The sequence below is a fragment of the Sander vitreus genome, chromosome 11, assembly GCF_031162955.1.
Source record: "Sander vitreus isolate 19-12246 chromosome 11, sanVit1, whole genome shotgun sequence".
NCBI classification, from domain to species: Eukaryota; Metazoa; Chordata; class Actinopteri; order Perciformes; family Percidae; genus Sander; species Sander vitreus.
In genome coordinates, this window is record NC_135865.1 from 8,232,617 (window position 1) to 8,246,875 (window position 14,259).

Consider the following 14,259-nt stretch of genomic DNA (forward strand, 5'->3'; position numbering starts at 1 on the left):
AGAAAGAGAGAGAAACTGGGAGAATAGATTAGCGGAGGAGGGACCTTTGACAGTAGCTGCAGATTCCTAATCTTTCTAAGAGGACAGAGACTCAAATTATATCTGTGTTTTCTCCTCTCTTTAAGTCAAACAATACATTTAGTGAAAACCTTTACCTACATAGTAGTGCTGTCATTGATCAATTACTATACTGTCCAGATTAAAATGCATTCAGTTGATATACATCTTTGTCCCTATAACTTTAAACACACCTTACGTAATGATCACATTCACTAAACCTACTTCAGCTGTTAGGTCTTGAGAATAGGAAGAAAGAACAGGCTTTGACCATTCAGACTTAAAAAAGGAATGAATAAATGAGGATAGAAAATAGTTCAAAGTACGGGTCTAAAGATGGGGTTTAGAGAGTAAAAACCGGGGTGCACTCAGATTACAGTACCCACTGTTTTCCTTCAGGGGCACCTTTACTACACAGTTCCTGTATCCTCACTGTATACATGTATATAGGCCTGTGTGTCCCCTAACAGGACATTAAACACATAATTAAGAACAATGTTGATGATTAATAATTTATCTAGCAAAAATCAAGCTTTTCTATGTTTAATACCGGTGTAAACATATCTTGGGGTTTTGGACTGTTGGTCGTGCACAAAAAAAACCAATTTGAAGACCTTACCTTGTGCTGTGTGATAGGTTCCGATAATTAAGGGATTTCTTGACTCCTATGAACAAGAAAAATGTAACAATAAAATGTTTTTTATACCACTTAAGGATGAGGAACTTGGAATACATTTCTGCTAATGTTTCTGCGAGGAACACAACCCTGAAATGTTCTGTACTTTGCTCATTATTTCTCTTGTTTTCGGTTCATCAGTGTCGAGAGGCTAGCTGAAGATGGAAACCCCTCTGTTCCCAAGATGCCCTCTGAGTCTGCCAGCGAAAGCATGGCACCAAAGGTAACATGATTATTAATAGTCACATTACTTATTGTGGGGCATTTACATTGCTTACCATGGAAATCGTAGCAATGAATCCTTTACACCCTTACACATGTTACACTGTTACCATTGTTCCATTGGATTTTTCAACGCCATGTACTAGGGCTGGGTATCGTTCAAAAGTATTCAATACCGATACCAATACCAATACCATGACTTTGATACCGGTTCCTAAATAATACTTTTTCAATACTAATTCACAGATCATCTTATTTATTTTTCATCTCCTACTACGTGAGCCCCGTCTCTGTGTGTAACGTAGAGTTTTTCCTGCGTGTCTCTGCGACGTGTAAAGTTAGACAGCCAATCACAAACATTATTAGATCATGGTAGAAGCACGCTGCTTATTGGCTCACTGACGCTGATGATTTACTCCTTAGTTATTGAATGACGGGGCATTTTTGGATACTCGATACTTTAGAGGCAATTGGTCAGTGCCTTTAAAAGTATTGAATTCGGTACCCAGCCATACCATGTACAGTAACTCATAATATTGAATTTATTACCCGTTATGAGGGTACAGGTACATTTCACACGTCCATCCTATTATCCATCTGATCTGACTCGCATAAAAGGCACACATTTTATTATTACAGATGGACTGAAAGGTGACTATACCAGATGATCTACGTTCCTGACTGTACTGATAAGAATGTTCCTACAATACACTGTGTGAGAAGCTCCACTGTCTTACTGTGGCAGCTCTTCGAGAGTTTCTGTTTTAATAAAAATGTATTTAGTGCACCCTGCTTGTGTATGCCTAATACAGAATTTGTAAAAAGGTGTTTGTGTCATTCTGCAGGTTAAAGCAGAGGAAGTTGACCTGCAACACACCGCCCCACTGTCTGACAACCTGATTGATTTCACCGATCCAACTCCTATGGTAAGTCGCAGTCCTATCAGATGTGGAGAACTCCTGCAAAAATATCAGAATTTTGTCAATTCCTGAATATATTTGTCTAAGCACCTTTTGTAAGAGGACGAGATTTATTGACTTGCCCAAGAACACTAGGAAGGAAAGATTGGCCATTGCAGGAAGTAAACCACTGAGCTTGGACTCAAGACTAAATCAATCCAGCCACCCAACTGGACTGCAACAATCACTTATTCACCCTCATTCAGAAACGATATACCCATGTCTTCATGGTTCCAACGCTACAAGGCTTTAGTGTAATGGCATTTCTTTTAGAGCCAGGAATTTAATTTGTTAGTAATGATAAATATTCACAACATTTATGAATGTATACTGTAGATTGACGCTCGCATAATACAACAAAGAAATGTGAAAGAAACTGAACTGAAAATTCAACTTAATTTGGTACTTTTATGTAATCTATTGAAGTAAACCTGTATCAGTGATCTAGGGTCCATAAATAAGTATGGTCAATATAGTGTGTCAACATTATTCTGATCGTCTTCCAGCTACCACCAGTGCCCAAACCTCTTATCACACCTCGCTGGATCATTCCTACAACTGCTGTGAGTGATCAATCTCTATTACTACCCGTCTAACTTTTCTCCTGTTCAACTGTCTCTCTGGCTTTTTTTGCCTCACCTGTTCTTATGAAATGTTGTAGAAGGTTTTCATGTACAGTATATTTATTTATTTTAATTTCTGTCCATTCATTGTCCTGAAACTGGTGATACAAGGCTCAGTATTTATTTTTCCATGTGCACTTGCATAGATGCTGTTCACTTTGGCTGATGTAGAGGCTGTGTAGAGAATGACCTGCTTCCTTCTCCCTCATCCCCTTCTAATGCAGCCTCCTGGCGTCCTTACTAACGGCGTGCTCGACTTTGACCCCCCCGCTAAGGTCCACCCTCTTCTCCCTGCAGATGGGGGAGCAGCTCTCACCCCAGTCCTCCCCCACCTCGCTCACACACGTAACACGATCTCTGCCAGGTAAAATTCTTCGAGATTTGAACCCAAAGCACTTCAAGCTTGTTTTTAAAGCAAGCTTGGTAGTATGCTGACCCCTGCTGACGGAGCCGGAAAATGCCTTGCTTTAGCTGAAATCCCCAGTGCAAAAGAGTTTGAGGTGAATCACTTGTAATTAGGGCTGGGTATCATTCAAAAATATTCATTTTAAGGCACACATCTTTTTTTTAATCTATTTTTCAGCTCCTACTACGTGAGCTGTGTGTAACGTAGAGTTTTTCCTGCCTACCTCTGCGACACTTTCAGTGACTAAAAAGTATTGATTTCGGTACCCAGCCCTACTTGTAATTCTTGCTTGGTCATGAAATCACTTTGAGACTTCAGCATTATTTCTGTCTGTAAAATAGAGCTAGTCACTGCAGATGTTGCTCATCCTAGAGGAGTCCCATCAGAGGTTGCAAAATATCTAATTAACATAAAACAAAAGATATTTGTGTGTTTTTATGAACGCAGCGATTGAATTCATTTTATTTTAGAGCAGTTAGGACCCACATGCTCCTTATGTCTCAGTCAACATGAAAGTGTATGTTTGTAATGCTTTTACCAGCAAAGTAGTCTGTGTCTCTGATGCAGCCATCCTTCCACTCCTGTGTCCCGCAGCACTGTGAGTCGGCAGCCAGCCTCGGACAATGGAGCCAAACCCAGAGGTCTCCTGACCACTGAGCTCTGATGGAGAAATGAGGAGGAGCCATCACAACATTCAAATCCCTGATCGCTTCCCCACCTCACCCCCTCACCCATCCACACACAAGATAAGCTGGGCCAGGTGTGCTGAACACTGAGGGCTAAGAGGAAAGTGGAACCAGGGAAGAGGCAGCTTACAAACCTCACAAACTTAATTTCACCAACACTGACAAACAGAGTGAACAAACTGAACTAAGTACACAGGAAAATATTAGAAATATGATTACAGTTTTTCATGATAACATGACACAAAGACTAGTTTTTGTAGAACAGTTAAAACAAGCATGTAGCTCCAGTATTGCCATCTTAAGAACACCTAACTTGTGAATCTCCTGTATGAGTTCATTGTCAATGACCTGCAATTTACTTAATCCATCCAGTCGACCAAACCTCATCTCTCATAACACCTAGCACCATCTCCTTGTAGATGACAAGTGATGAAAAGTCTTGTTATTCAACTTGTTTGCTACAAAGGGCAAGTTGGGACTGATACAAGAGAATGGCATGACACTGTAAGGTACGTTGCGTAAAAGCATGGGGCTTACGACTCCAAGAGTAGGTTGTCTCTTTTAGTGCTGCTTTCCTCCCCCGTTTTTGGAATCTTGCTGTTTTATCACTGGTTATTCACACCACTGGATCTTTGCTACTCTGAGCTTTTGTGTACACGCACAGATCACACAGCATGTAGAGCTGCTGAAGTACACTGGATGAAGGACTAAAAAGAAAAACCTATAAAAAAAAGAGAAAGATAGTGACTAAAAATGTTGATTCTAAGAGATAAAATGCCCTGGACTCTTAACATGATGAAACGTGGATATGATACTGTACTGTCCTTGTAGCACACTACAAACAAAGGTTTTTAAAAACCTAGTCACTACTACATGTCAGTCTTCTGTTGGCAGCCACTGGATATGAAAACTTTACTGGATTAGTTTTTGCAACACTGGACCTTAAAATCTTCTCTGTGTGTGCAATGGATGACAACAGAGATGACTACATTTGGTTTTTATTATCCTGCTCTTACTTTTTTGATGTTTTAATATTTTGAGAGAAAGATGACTACACAATGATGAAGTTGAAGTTTTACCATTTTGTCTAAAATGTGATCCTATATGTTTTTATTTGAAATCACTGCCTCTACCTGTGACAGATTTCTCATTCACGCTGCTTTTAACTTATATATTGGCTAGGTAAATGCAAAAGGCGGCTCAATTGCTGTTAAAACCTTTTAATAACCATGATCCCTGGAGGTGGACACCGTTTCCAGTTTTTGGAGTACATATACATTTTCACAAAACTAGTGAATACAATACTAGTATAAAGAAACGAGGCAACAGGATACTTCAATACCAAGGCAACAGGATCATTCTTTTATTTACCTGTTTTGTTATTAACAACCTGCACACAGTGCTGTTACAGAAAAAAGGCACTAAACACATACCAACACATTTGTAAAAATGTAAAACATTAATTAACATTGTTACTATTCTTAAATATGTTCACTACCTTGAAGGCCTACACATTCTATGTCATTATTGCTTTTAGTAGTTTTTAATTTTTTTGATGCTTCACTTGTTTATATTGCTGGAGAGAATGCCGTAACGGCCACAGGTTGAGGACCAGTTTATTTTCTTTACCGTTGTTTCATCTGTGCAGCCTCGGGCTGAAAATCTCATTGTTGATCTGTCTTTTTTTTTTTTTATATAGCTTTGGTACTTTCAATGCTATCAAATGTATAATTTACAGAGATCGTATCGTTTTAAACACGTATCAAAGATCGACACTTTTGACAACCTTTTTATTACCTAACTGGATATCTGAATTCATTTTAGACAGTAGACTGACCTTGTTATACAGTAGAACATGGCTCCTGGTATTAACATGCTGCAGTTACTACCCTGCCTTATAGAAATGAATGTATTCAATCAAGTCTCATTTGAGAATGCTGGAGATGCCACAGAATAAAAAGGTGTACAAGTTGTTACATTCTCAATTGCTGTTATAGTTTGTAACCGGAGGAAAACCTGTGATATGTGTTAAAATCAGATGTTGTGAAATTGAGGCCTAATTCTACATGCTATTTTTGAGTTATTAATTAAGTATACCACATTGACTCTTAAAAGAAAGACTTGCATTTTTTTTTCATCTCATTACCCCATCCAACGTAAGTCTGGACCCTCATTCAAGTTATGTCTGTAGTTTTTTCATCATATTTCATTCTTGAACAAGGGAAGCTGACTGTTTTACAATGTCTTCTTAGCAGTGACAGTTATTTATGCTAGCTACTACTCAGTGTAATTGTTCAAATATGACATGTTGTCCAAAAGTGTTGTAGCGTACAGTTATGATGTATTGTCAGTATAATGGCATCAGCTGGCTGTAGATATGAAGTAGATTTATATATATTTTTTGAAAATTATGTTGGCAGTATTGTTACTACACACTGAGAAGATTTCTGCATTGAGGTGTTTTCTAATTACAAAAGAAGTAGGAAACTGACTGGAAAGAACAGATTGTGACGTCTCAAATGCAATTTTATATAAACTTATTTTTTTCTGGAATACCTGATCATGATTCAGTAAAGCTTTGCTACAGTAGGAGTCAAATGTTTTTCTTCTTTTTTACTGTTTGACTGTTGAAATGATTTACACGGAAAGGAGGTTATCCTATTCACTACTGTGCTGTGCTGTGGGTCTTGTTAAACCAGCTATAAAACAATAACCTGGATCACACTTGCGTAGGTAAAACAAAAAGAATCCGATTTTGCAGTCCTGTTTAAATTCACTTGCTCTGTGAGACGTAAAGCTCTTGTATCTGTATCAGAAATGTAGTAATAACTGACTCAGCAGAAGTCTGTGTATTCAAAATGTGTGTGATTTTCTGATTTTGACATGTCAAAATGTCTTCATTGGGAAAAGAACACTGGACTGTGTGTGAACAAAGATTGTATAGCTTGTACTATACATTTAGTAATACTTAAGTGAAATGATGAAAGACATGAAATATGTCTGCAGAATGGTGGGTATGAATGCCAGCTCTTTAAAAGACAATTCCGGCGCAAAGTGAACCTAGGGGTTATTACCAGTTATGTACCCACTCTGTCGTTCTCTGGGACATGTTTTCATGCTAATCAAATGTGTTTGTAGCTTGAAAGACGCTAGTGCGGACCGCTGATTAGTTTACAACGCTAGTATTTGGGGCACAGGGAAAGTAAAAACGAATCGCTTATTATACCACAAAAAAGGCTCAAAATATCATCACACTTCAACGGTAGCATAATGAGGGTCCCTAAATGTTAACCGAAGCAGATAGATTATAAAGACCGTCACGTTGTCGTATACAGGCGGCCGCCGTCTTGGGAGCTGCTGTCTTTCTAAACTAGCTCCCAAGACTGCGGCCGCCTGTATACGAGAACGCGACTGTCTTTATAATGTATCTTTTTAATAAACTGTCTGTACACTTACAATGTTCTCAATGCTTCGGTTAACATTTAGGGACCCTCATTATTAGAGGTGCGAGTCTTCACTGATCTTTCGATTATGATTATCATGTCTTCAATTCGATATCTCGATGCATCAAATACATTTTTCAGTTAAAGCCATATAGGATATTTAATTCATAGCTTTTCAAACTTCAAAAACAAAATGTTCTGCAGTGCTCTAATACTAAATAAACTGGATACATAAAACTACAGCACTGAGCACATGGCACTTCTTGAATGTGCAAAACATAACAGAATATGTAAACAGAAAGGTTGTTATGCCTACATTAAATTGTAAACAGATAATCGATGCAGCATCGTCCATGTCCACGATTCGATACATCGATTATTTGATTAATTTCAACACCTCTACTCATTATGCCACCGTTGAAGTGTGGTGATATTTTGAACCTTTTTTAGTGGTATAATAGATTCGTTTTTACTTTCCCTGTTCCCCGAATACTAGCGTTGTAAGCTAATCAGCGGTCCGCGCTAGCGTCTTTAAAGCTACAAACACATTCAATTAGCATGAAAACATGTCCCAGAGAACGACAGAGTGGGTACACAACTGGTAATAACCCCTAGGTTTGTTTTGAATTGTCCTTTAAGTCCTTTTTATAGTAAACATTACAAATGACATGAATGTACCTTAAATGAAAGAGAGTTGCTCCAACAGACACACTGAGCCTTTAACTTTTGGTTAAAGGGATCGCTGAGAGTTCATCTATAGGACATTTTCACTCTCACCCTGGTGAGCGGAACTGTTTTGTTAACATGTCAGCTGTTGGTCTCTCAGCTGTAAACAAATCTGAAAAAAGTCTCAGTGTATCATGTGTCACCCAGCTGGTCAACAGTATTTAATGTATGTTGGCCAATTCACCACTCGATGGCAGCACAGTACCATTTTTACCATTTGGGTAGAGTCCTTTGACTGGAAATGTGTGCGCTGCAATTTGTAATACTGCTCTTATCCCATGAAAGTTGGCTCCTCAAAAAAGCTATTATGCATTTGAATTTAAACAAGCTGAACAAATACCCTTTAAAGATGTCCCTGTTGATGTCAACTTTTATATTACATTAATAATCAAACTGCAACATAACTCTAATATATTATCAGACTGCAACACATTGTGAACATCCTGAACACACCCTGTCAAAATGTTTAATTTTCAGCTGACTTAGTAAGTGTTGGCTAAAGAAGTCAGATCTTTTTGAAGCTCCTTCAAACAGACCAGGAGTTACAGAAGTCTAGAGTTTATCTTCTAGTTAGATAAAGTATATAGGCTACAGTCCCAGCAGCAGGTGACTGCATTACGCTAGTCTTGATCTCAGTAGTGTGGCTCCAGAGTGATTAAAAAAAAAAAATTAACATAAGGAATTCTCATTTTCTTACCTTTTTTATATATTTAAAAAAAAATCAAACTTAATCACAGACTTTAACGGGATTTCATTGAATATTTCCCCATGGATGCACTTTGCCATGTCTGTAAATCACAAGCTGATATCTCTAGGTTCAAGAGTAGTGTCTCATTTGCTCAGGAAAGTCTCTTAATCAGATTGGATGAGAGTGATGTCTGCAGCAGGTTACAGCAGTTCTTTGTGAGTGTGGATTGGTATTAGAGTGGTGAACAAATAACGAGTAATGCTTACACGCACTTCTCTTCTTCCGAGTAGTTTAAGCTTCTTTATAACTGTCCGTCATCTCTCAGCTGCTCCATTAACAAGAACAAAACACATAATTTGCCTTTGAGGGAAAAGACTACAAACTACAACAAGCTCATTATGGACCACAGTTCGTTGGTTGTTGCCTTCAGGCCAGACACGGCAGGCAAAAACATAGTTTTTTTTTCATGCACTGGTCATTTAAAAAAATTTGGGCTGTTTTGCTTCCATAACATGTCTTCTTTCAGGCGAGTGGGAAGTTTTTACTTTTACTATACTTTGTCTGTTTGCGTCTGTAGATTTCTCTTAAGGATATAAGTTTGTTTATATATCATTCATTGATAGATTTAGTTAACATTTTATTCCCAAAAACATGACAATTTCTTTTCTTTTTTTTATCACAAAATACCATTAACAGCCTAATGGTATTTTGTGATTTATGTAGTGATAAAAAGAGAGATCCCCTCTGTAAAATCCTTTACTTCAACAAAAGGAAACAGGAATTTTGAACCTGGCTTTATGTTCAGATTTCTCTTCTGGAAATGAGCAATGCAAATGAGCAGATATTTGATTTGAGAATGCCTCATTTGCATGTTTGCAATTTCAGAAACATGGAAAATTCAAAATCATTGTCCTAATGTATGTAATCAACTAGGGAAGTGACATGGTGATATCTATTATACTAGTATATACTTAGTTAAAATGTTTACCCTATTCACCTGTGAAGTCTTGCCTTAAAAAGAAAGACAGAAACTGTTCCTTCAGGATTGCATCATGTTAGAAAATATTTAATCAGTACCAGAATAAAAGCAAAGACCCTGATATTATTTGTCAGTTGCCGTATTGGTTTACATTTCTAAATGCAGTGATTTGAAGTTGATTGACTGCGACTGGTACACGCTACAGAGCAATACAGAGTTGGACCATTATTAAACAGCAGACAGCTCAATAACTCAGCCAGGACTGCTCCCCACAGCAGATGGGCTGACTTTCCCCCACCTTCCAAATGAATAATTGATTACGTACATGGACCTTATGCCAGGTCATGATTGCTTAAGCATGCTCAAAGCTCTGGGTGGATTCATGGAGATTTGGCGCGGGGCCCGTGCACTGATGTCACCATATCCCACTAAAGCAAACCTGACATTTCCTCTCCTAAATTTTTATATTCTTTGAGAATGATATCGGTTCTGTTTTTTTGTACTATCAAATACAGTATGTTTATAGCTTGAAGACCAACTGTTCAATGTTAGTTTTCATTTTCAGAGGGATTCATTAAATCAAGGTTTAAAAAACAGCTGACGATATCACAGTAAAACATCAACATAAATGGTGTCAATTGGGCCATTTTAGGGTGGCCATTTAGGAATTTGTAACTACAAATCTATTTCCCAAAGTTACCAAATTTTGACTTTTGTTTTTCGAAATGTCATTGCTCCTAATATTTCTTTAAATATTTGTTTATGTGTTTCTCGTTTCTAATGCCTCAAAATTGTTCACCATTTTTTGGCAGCATTTATTTTCGTCAAAAAATATTATTTTGGTAACAAAAGCACAGGTTACAGCAACCTGGATAGAAATGACCAATATCGACAGAAACTAGAAGCAGGTGAATATGATTGTACTGATTATGTATCCAAACATGTTTAGCTAGCCAGAAATGTAATGCAATGTTACAGTTGCATAATTGAGCTGCTAACAGTAGGTTCATTGTTTAACTGGAGCCTCCCATAACCCCTCAAAAAAAGAAAATGAAAAAAGTGCAATTTCTTTTTGGGTTGCTGTATATTTACGTAACATGTTGTGTTTGTGTATCTGTCAGGCGAAGTCCTCCCTCGACACAAAACATTAGCATGCTAACAGTGGTTGGATGAAGATAGGGAGACGGAGTTGGGCTGGGCAATATATCGATATTATATCGACATTGATATATGAGACTAGATATCGTATTTAATTTTGGATATCGTAATATCGTGATATGACAAGTGTTGTCTTTTACTGGTTTTAAAGGCTGCATTACAGTGAAGTGATGTCATTTGCTGAACTTACCATACTGTTCTAGCTGTTCTTTAACCACTTAGTCATTATATCCACATTACTGATGATTATTTATCAAAAATCTCATTGTGTAAATATTTTGTGAAAGCACCAATAGTCAACCCTACAATATCGACATTGATATATTTGGTAAAAAATAAAATATAAAGTATTTGAGTCTCTCTATATCGGCCAGCTTTAAGACGGAGACACTTTATTATGTATCCACTACTTTTCTTGGCAAGACCTGCCCTGCGTAGCATCTGAGTGGTAAGGCACATGGTAGTCTCGCTTTGCCAGACCCTCCTCCACGACGCTGTGGAGGAGGGTCTGGCTAGTCCACACAGCATTCCGGGAAAGGAGAAAAACATGCTCTGGTTTATTGACATTTCTTTAAACCACTCACAATTGTCATGGGCTGCGCTAAGCATGGTGGAACATACGTTAGGCCTGCAATACGTCATCCAAGAGAAGGTCTCATCATCCACGACATTCCACTTCCGGGATTGCTCTGGTACTACAGGAAATTCTGCTGGATGTCCCTCTTTTCAGTCAGATGTCCGTTACCTTCTGCTTTCTTTGTGTTGTAACTTTAAACTCCAGTCGATTGATGAGGACTATGGTTAACTGCTCGTCAGATCTCTGCTATTTTGCAGCGATACCGGGGCTGTCCAGTGCTTAGCGCCGCCCATGGCGATTGTGATTGGTTTAAACAAAAAAATGCCAATACAGTTGGGAGCAGCCATCACAAACAATAACAAACGGACGAGGTTAAACTGACCTATTGAAAACAGCAAACAGTGAAACAGCAAAGCTAATGTTATTAGTCACTTGTCCATAATGATGAGAGCCCTCATCAGCTTTCATTCCTTTGAAATCATGGAGGTTTCTGCAGCTCACCGATGTCAACAAGGCTCTTCCTTCTTTCCAGGTCATACAACTTCTTTTTTAATTCCTTCAGTCCTTTTCCTCTTTTGCTGTTTCTCTGCCAACTCTACTTGTTGATAACTCCTGTCCCGGACGGCCTCAACCGGGAAGCTAACGTTAGTTTAGCTAACAGCTAATTGGCTAACTGCTAGCTGACAGCTTGATTCAGTCAAAAATAACGTTAACTCGATCTAAACACTGGGAAAAGCCGGCTACAGCTGACGTAACAGCTGTTATATTTTAACAGTTATTTTCAGGTTTTATTTTGAGGGTCTTTTTAAAGTTATTACATGATCTCTTAGCTAGCGATTAGCCGGATTAGCTGTTAGCTAAACTAACGTAGCTTCCTTTGTTCAGTGGTGCGCGGTGGTTTATGGGATGAGTAGTTCCTTCGCTCGACAATGAAAATTGTCTTGTACCTTGTACCTTTGACTTTTTTTGGATTATCTGTTCGTTTTTTCAGTCGAAATGATATGTTGTATGCTAATGAGTCACGTCGTAGCTGGTTAGCCTAAGGCATGGTCTAAAGCTCTTTATATACAGATTTTTCCAGACGTCAATGGGAGAAATGAATGGGAAATTTACTTCCAGAACCCAAGGTCTCTCGGAGGAGGAGCAGGACTGTTGAGCTCTATAGTCTTGGGTTTTCTCCTTCAAAATTTTTGGCGGTCCAATCAGCGAACAGAGGGAGTGGCTGAGAACGATGACGTTGAGGCCGTGCGTTAGAGTTGCGGCGGAGAAAGATGCGAGTGAAGCCATTTGGTCTGTTGTGGCAACGCTGCCGAATATCCAGAAGTTAAAGCCCGAGCAAGAACAATCTTTGCTGAGTTTTGTTGGTGGCCATTATGTTGTGGCCCTCCTCCCCACGGGGTTCGGGAAAAGTTTGATTTTCCAGCTTGCTCTGTTAGTGGTGAAGGAGTTGGCTAAGGCTAACGCTAGCGATGCTAATGCTAAATATAAGCCTTTGCCGGTCTCCCCTCTTGTTGCACATGCGCATGACATTCGTCACGACCAATCGTTAGCGATTGGTTATTGCAGATCCAGAGTGGCTCTGGGCAGATCCAATAGTTTTACAACAAAGTACCCGCCTTCAAGGAAGTTAACACTTGTCAATGGAGAGAGGCCAGACTCTCTGTACAAATGAAATGTACCAGAGTCTGGTAGGACCAGGCTATCTGAACAGGAATAGCAGGAACATTGTAAGTAGTATTGCCAAGGGAAAGTTTCCAATTAAATCCCAGATCTGAGATTAGACCAGAGACCCGTATCAAGGTTTTTATGTGATGCTAATTAAAACACATTTTCACATTCTAGGTAAAATCCAGATGCTAATGAAACATAGGCTACGCTTGCCCTCATATCTGTCTTCATTGCTTTACCTGTTCTGACTGTCAAATCCTGAAGTTTCCTGTTTCTGCAGAATAAACTGACCTTGATGAAAAGTTTCATCCAGCAACAGATGAAGAAATGGTGGAGCATCTGGACGGGAAGAGAAAGTGAGAGCTAAATACTGCTTTGTTGTGGTGCACTGCTATCTGTGTGTGTGTGTGTGTGTGTGTGTGTGTGTGTGTGGTTTGATGATTCCTCAAGAGAGCTGGACTCAGGTGTATTGAGAGGTCCTGAAAATTCAACAGGTAAACTCTAGTAAAAAGAAAACACTCTCACACACACACACACACACACACACACACACACACACACACACAAATAACATTCTCTCTGTCAGTCATTACAATAAAGGCTATTGTGCTGTTTGGCGAGCTGTTGCAGGAGATAGCATTCTCTGACAGGGCATTTTGAAAAGAAGCTTATGCATCTCAACTATCATAATAGCTTTATAGCCTTGGCGTATGTGTGTGCGTGTGAGAGAGCGCGTGTCTGGTCGGTTTGGGAAGGAATTCATAGTCAAAGCTTTGAGATGATAAAGACGTGAGTGAGTGGTAATTGATCCCTAAAGGCCTGCATTGTGCCAGTAAGTGTATACTGTGCGTGTGTGTGTATGCCAGGTAAGGTTGTACACACACACACACACACACACACACACACACACACACACACACACACACACACACACACACACACACAGTAATTGTATATGGTTGTTCCAGACTCTAAAACTAGATTAAATATTTTATTGTTCATTGTGCGTTAGTATTAGGATCATTTACAAGTTTAGAGTGTTTCTGGCCACCATGTGAATGTTATCTCTCTTTTAGCTCTGTTTTGGGTCTCTACCAACTCCAGAGGGAAATCAACTCTTTAGCTGCTAAATTATCCACTATGTTCCCCAGTTTGTTGCTAACTTTGTATGTCCGCTGTTTGGTGCTGAGCAGGTAGTGTACAGTTAGGTTTATCAGAGCTTTTTTACTGAAAACAGCTGGTGATAATGCTCAGGTAATTGTTTTTCACATTGTCATTCAACATATTATTATTATAAAAAAAAAAAGATTGTAGCCACAATTTTGATATTAACAACTAATCAGATGACTATTATGTAATGTGATACTTAGAATGGCAAGCCCAGTAATCAC

General features: G+C 38.8%; 1 protein-coding gene across 3 annotated transcripts in view; it reads left to right on the forward strand.

Annotated features, from left to right (window-relative positions):
- The window catches only part of epb41l5 (erythrocyte membrane protein band 4.1 like 5), a 41,493-nt gene extending 35,272 nt beyond the window's left edge, over positions 1-6,221 (forward strand). For 2 of the 3 annotated variants that reach the window (XM_078263285.1, XM_078263286.1), the window contains exons 22-26: positions 875-956; positions 1,801-1,881; positions 2,421-2,477; positions 2,762-2,901; positions 3,538-6,221. In XM_078263285.1, coding sequence (XP_078119411.1) covers positions 875-956; positions 1,801-1,881; positions 2,421-2,477; positions 2,762-2,901; positions 3,538-3,607 — 430 coding nt within the window. In that variant the 3' untranslated portion in view covers positions 3,608-6,221. The remainder of the gene's footprint in view (positions 1-874; positions 957-1,800; positions 1,882-2,420; positions 2,478-2,761; positions 2,902-3,537) is intronic. The other variant, XM_078263287.1, reaches the window with a different exon arrangement.
- Positions 6,222-14,259: the final 8,038 nt, after the last annotated feature.